This window comes from Mizuhopecten yessoensis, unplaced genomic scaffold, assembly GCF_002113885.1.
Source record: "Mizuhopecten yessoensis strain PY_sf001 unplaced genomic scaffold, ASM211388v2 scaffold7269, whole genome shotgun sequence".
Classification (NCBI taxonomy): Eukaryota; Metazoa; Mollusca; class Bivalvia; order Pectinida; family Pectinidae; genus Mizuhopecten; species Mizuhopecten yessoensis.
This window is the reverse complement of record NW_018406963.1, coordinates 575,034-581,466: the sequence shown is the minus strand read 5'-3', so window position 1 is coordinate 581,466 and position 6,433 is coordinate 575,034. Positions and strand designations below refer to the sequence as shown.

Below are 6,433 nucleotides of genomic sequence, written 5' to 3'. Positions count from 1 at the left end.
GTCAATAAATATCAATGAGTACGTTAGTCTGGCAAATTTAATACACCTGGATGTCAGACCTACAATATCATCCGATTCCTCAAAATTCATGTTATTTCGCAATCTGGCGCTGTATGGCCTGTTTTTCCTCTCGCCTTATCTTTCTATTATGGCTGCTTAAGTAGTTAAACTTGTGAAGTCACAGAGAAAAGCGTCCCGGACATTCAGCAAAAGTGGATGTTAAAAAGTAGCAGATGCATACACGATACACGACAATAACTGACGAAGTTTATGCAGTGTTCAACATTTCTTTTTTAATCACAAAAAATAACATATTCAGACCTATAAGTGAAGCAAAAACTCAAAAAGAAACTTGTTGATATATTTCACTTTTATTTCAGGTTTCCATCCTAAATTACAAGATTAAGATCTTTAGGGCGTGTTATGTGAAGACTGTCTTTTTGGTTAAGAACAATGTACAAACAGGCGCAAATAGTCTGGGTTCACCACCATATTGCGTTAACGTCTGTTGTTTGACCAGTTATTCCAACTCGTCAATCTATACAAGAAGGAAGGGGAACTCACAAACAGAATCTCGCAGGGCTGTGCAATCAAAATTCCAAAAACGGTTAGCGCCACTCAAAGCTGTTCTTATGCAGTCTCCATCGCCGTCTACGTTGATATCGAAACCTGTCTGAGGAATAGGGTCGAAAAGGGAGTCGTCATTCCAATAAATTGTTCCATTTGGTTGCTTTATCGCACCAATCCACCAGCCAGCACCTAGGAATATTTACTTCTGGTTTAATCATAATTACTCGGTAGTGTTTAACCAAAACTAAACTAAAATCACGAGATGAAGTACCGATTACAAGTCAACTTATTCGAGGTTGAAGCAAATTGATAAGTTATTCAAAAGAAAGAAACATCTCCAAGCAGTGTGTTGAAGTTCAGATGTTACATGTTTTAAATTTTGATACGAAAGCTTTTTTTATTTTGTCTCTGCTCAAAAATCCATATCCAAATAGCGGGTCATTTTGAATTGAAGCATAACAAGCCAAAAACACGTTACACACATCAAAACGAAAGAAAATGTTCATATTGGTGAAATGTAATTGTCAAAATAGCATGAGTATTTCTCTTATATATGTTATAGGTATTACAGTTAAAAACAACAACAACTTACGTTACATTTTATAATTTTATAAGTAAGTACAATATGCAAATGCCTTATCCTGATCAATAGACAAATCATACACCATTCCATTTCACATATACCTACAAAATACCGAATTTCATTATGGAGCAAATCTTTACAGCGAATAATGTCGTAAGAGGCAGTGTCTGAAGTTAAGGTAATTCAATTTTCTATAGGGAAAACAATATGAAGTTTGCGAGTTATAATTATGATGAGTACATGTTTAACGGTCAATCAACACAGGAATGGTCATGTTGTTCAATTATCTTTAAGGAAATATTATGAAGGTTGCGTGTTATAATGAAATACATGCTAAACGGCTAATCATCACAGAAAGGGTCATGCTATTCAATTTTCTATAAGAAAGTATTATGAAGTTTGCGTGTTATCATTATAATGATTGCATGCTTTATGGCCAATCAACACAGGAAGGGTCATTAAGGCAAACAACTGGTCGATGAAAACAAATGTAAAATGAAAACGACGTCAAACACATATAAAAATAAAAAGCAAGCGTCAACTTGAATGTTAAAAGTGACTCTTGTCTTTCAGAACAAAAAGCAAACCAAAAGCGTTCAGATTGTTTAAATTGAAAAGATAGTTACTGTTTCAAAAAGAGACACGTTACGTTTTAGATAGACATTTTTCTCGAGTAGACTAAAGATCAACGCAATCAAGTGCTTTACTGTCAGGGTCCATGGCATGCTATGCCTTGAGGTTCGTCTTTACGTTTAAATAAAAAACAATGGGTAATGTATGAATGACTCATCCGGCGATGGGCAAAGACAACCTCGTCTCAGCACATTTCACTGTAGCTAGGATACCATTCACCAATTGCAGTTTTTATAGGGTGACATTTGTTGTCTACGCATTGATTCCACTGTGTTCTGATAAACTTTGTTATAAGTGGTTTTATATCAGTTCGCCTACGGAATCTTCAGCAGAAATATATATTCTATTAACGTTACCCTTTGAATTGTGGGTCTGAAAGATACCTTAACCAATCACTTTCGAAATTTACGATTTTTTACCTTTACTTGTGCGAAGAGTTGCGTATTTGTCATTCGTTTTCATTATGACAAGATCCCCTCCCCTCAATTTGCAATCGTCACGTGCATCGGAGTAAGTCAGGGTTTTTGAATTGTGCCAAATACACATCTTGCCCTCCAAGTAGGTCATTATTGTGTAGAAACATGATACTGGAAAAGAAAATATAAAGGTTTAAACAAAATACTTGTATAGAAGAAATTATATTTAAAAAATAATATATTGCATTTCCACTTTTGACGGGTGTAATCCACAAGCATAAATATTGACCATTGGCACATTTACAGTCTTTTATTTTTAGCACAACGCACTGAAGACAACGTTGTGGACTTAATATTTTTATTACTACTACGCATTGTTGCTGCGGCAGTCGGGGTCCATACCTCGAGTGGGCCCTCTTTGTAAGATCTCTCTTAAACTTAACAGATATCCTTTTTTAACACAGTTATTGAACAAGACAGCACATCTACATGCGCACAGTTTATATAAAGTTACAGCATCAAACGCATAGTTCTAAAGCACACCACGTGCTGTACCCAGGACATCCCTGGTCACACATTCTAGAACCTCAACTCCCGTCTCTCCGTCTATATAGACTCTTAACTACCACATAGATACCACATATTATACATAAGTAATGAGGCACGTACAGCAATTTTATTTAACTTCTAAGCTAGCATTCCCCTTCCAAAACAACAATACTAGAAGTACAACATGGTAATGGCAGTTACCACTGTCTGTTTTGGGGAGTTCACACTCCCGTCCCTATCTCTGTCATGCATGACTGACCTCAAATTCAGATTCTGCTCAAACTCAATATCTTGTTCCGGTGATTTTTTTTCTTTTTTTTCTGTATGATTTAATTTTATGAAAAAAATTGGAGAGATAAAAGCTGAATTCCGTTTTTAATATTTACACTTGACGTTTTGGATGTCACATGATTTGAGCGAGTTGCATATAAATTGTTTGAGCACAGAATCTATTCTTGAGCATAAGATGGGTTTCATGAATACGGGCACATGTCGCCACTAAATGGATAACCCTATCTTCTATTCTACAGTCCTCCGTCAATCAATGCACGGTGTTAACCAAATAGTAAGATTTGACCTCGAATGTACTTTTGACCAAAGTGCTGCTCTCTATTGATACCCGCTGTTTTACATGTTAGAAGATGATTCCATTCTTTATCATTAATGACCTAATCTTTAGCTTATTTTTTTACAACAGTTCCTGTGTTTACTTAGTATGTGTTTTAGGGTTACATGCAGGACACACATTTTATCGATGAAAGACTAAATATTACCCTATAATTAACGAAACAATGTGTAATTGGACAAAAACATGGTACTTTAATCAGTAGGAATCACCGAATCACTGCCCAAAACTATAACAACACATTAGAAAACTATTTTCCACGCCTGTCTTTTAAACTTAGAAATTATTCATTCTACTGTTAAACACCGCCGCCTTGTTCACCCAGCATCAGGATCTTTCACACATATTGACCTAACATTGTGCCATCCCTCCTTACTTTTGGACTTAAACTGGTCCGTGAGTGATGATCTTTATGGAAGTGATCATTTCCCAATCTTTCTTGGGATTATTGGNCACATTTTATCGATGAAAGACTTAATATTACCCTATAATTAACGAAACAATGTGTAATTGGACAAAAACATGTTACTTTAATCAGTTAGAATCACCGAATCACTGGCCAAAACTATATCAATACATTAGAAAACTATTATCCACGCCTGTCTTTTAAACTTAGAAATTATTCATTCTACTGTCAAACACCGCCGCCTTGTTCACCCAGCATCAGGATCTTTCACACATATTGACCTAACATTTAGCAATCCCTCCTTACTTTTGGACTTTAACTGGTCCGTGAGTGATGCTCTTTATGGAAGTGACCATTTCCCAATCTTTCTTGGGATTATTGGTTCTCCTATCGATGCCATCACTGCACGCTGGAAATTCCACAAAGCAGATTGGAATCTTTTTAAAACCCAGAACCAGTTTAAATAAAGACAAATTAGAAAACATTGATAATGCTTTTATTGATAATGCTATTAAAACATTTACCGAAGAGCTTTTGAAAAATGCCGAACAAAGTATTCCAAGATCTTCGATAAAATCCAAACCCTCTAAGTTCTCGATTAATGAAGAATGTGTTAAAGCCATTTCAAGTAGAAAAACTGCTCTGAGAAAGTTTAAAAATTGCCCTACCAACCAAAACTTTAATACATTTAAAATTCACCTCGCCGTTTAATAAAGGAACCCAAACGAAACACTTGGCGAGAATATGCCAGCCTTATTTTAGTGCATGCGATCAACCATGCAAACACTTTATGATTGAATGTGCTGATCTAAAACAAATACGTGACAGATTTTATGATGTACCTTCTATGAAAAGATTATTCGATACAGTTTCTGTGCAATTACTATATGACTATTTACACTCTATTGATCTTTACAATAAAATATGATATATTGTGCAGCCAATTTGTTCGATATTACTGTATTTCTTTAATCCTTTACATATTTTAAGCTATTAAATTTTGGTTTGATGTGTTTATTTTCGTGAATGTCTCTTTTTACAGTGTTGTTGGCCCCAAAATGACTCACATTGTCGATGGGCCGTTAAACAATACAAAAACAAACAAAACAAAAGCCTATAAAAAGAGTAATAATAAAAGGGGTTATTGTTTAAAACAAGTCGATGGGCCGTTAAACATACAAAAACAAACAAAACAAAAGCCTATAAAAAGAGTAATAATAAAAGGGGTTATTGTTTAAAACAAACTACTGTTCAGCGGGACAAGATTCCTTAATGAAAAAGAAAAAAATCAACAAATTTTGATTGATAAAGACTATTTTCTACTATACATTTTAATAGTTTGTCCCTGTAAAACATGTACTTGGATCTTTTAAGCAAAGATGTTTTTTGGTTAAATAACATACTTGGATTCTGCTGGAGATATATCATTCCTTGCGAACTTGAAAATAGAAATGGATCCGAATTTAATTCCTTCGTGAGGTAGCACCTTGTCTGGTTCAGATGGATATAAATTGCCGCACACTCAGCAGTATGTAAACAGAGTCCCAAGCAGGATATTGTATCAGGAGCATAAACATCCGCCAGTGCAGTTCTAGAATCTAGCCTATTATCAACAGTCCGTATACGGATAAATGATGCAGTAATGCTGAATGCTACAAAAGAAAGAAAATTTCTTATTGCTTATGTCATATAGTACCACCTAATTTATAGGCTAGCAACAAATAGACAGGAATACAAAGAAAATCGTTGACCTGAAGAAAACAAGGATATAGCTATTGTCGCGCGAGGACTAGTACTCAGGGAGACACACACAAAAGGCATCCCTGCAGGTCGGGGATTGAGTAAGAACAAATCTGCTGTTGCCGACCGCGTGATCGTAAGAGGTGACTAGAGTAGGAACCACGTAATGGGGAAGCTTGGTTTGGTTTTATTTCGTTTAACGTATTAACAGCTGAGGTAATTAATTTTAGACGTACCTCTAGATGTGTAATCATGCATGTGTGCAGGACACAGGGTATGTTGGTGTACTTGCCCCCTTGTGATAGCGCATATCTGATGCCGACTTTATAGTGCTATCTCACATTATACTGATAACAGGTGAACCTGTTGTTGTTATTATCAAATGAGGTGCTAGGAAATAAAAGGTAGTTAAAGTAGAGAGAATTATAAAGATCTTGCAATTTGGGCAGCACATTTATTTTGCTTGCTTTCATAACAGAACTGAGATTCACTTTTGTGACCCACTCATAGAGGGCGACCTTAGAAAATTTGCTGCAACAATTCCAATATTTGGGATCTTTATATTTCGTAGCGCCTTGCTTTACACAACCCTGCAGGTCGGGGATCACGAAAAGAATACACCTGCTGTTACCCGCTCATGTATCGTAAGAGGCGACTAATGTTAGAACCCCCTGCAGAACTAAGGGATTTGTTTTGATTTTTTTTGTCTATTTAGGGAGCACAAAAGAAACCAAAATAAATCTGCTGCACCCAATGCAGTATCCTGATCCTTCTTTCTACTTCCAAGTACCTTGTACCAAGTATTTTCTAGCGCCTTCATTGGCAATACCTCACTTTTGGTTTTGATGTTAAGCGTGCGCCCAAGTGAGCAATGGGTTCTGTCCTTAGGCCGGGAATGGCAACATCTGGTT

General features: G+C 36.0%; 1 protein-coding gene across 1 annotated transcript in view; it reads right to left on the bottom strand.

Annotated features, from left to right (window-relative positions):
- Window positions 1-382: 382 nt before the first annotated feature.
- LOC110453310 overlaps window positions 383-6,433 on the bottom strand; it is a 7,561-nt gene continuing 1,510 nt past the window's right edge. The window contains exons 2-4 of the mRNA XM_021502200.1: window positions 5,186-5,434; window positions 2,206-2,373; window positions 383-759 (exon numbers count right to left, since the gene is read on the bottom strand). Coding sequence (XP_021357875.1) covers window positions 539-759; window positions 2,206-2,373; window positions 5,186-5,434 — 638 coding nt within the window. The 3' untranslated portion in view covers window positions 383-538. The remainder of the gene's footprint in view (window positions 760-2,205; window positions 2,374-5,185; window positions 5,435-6,433) is intronic.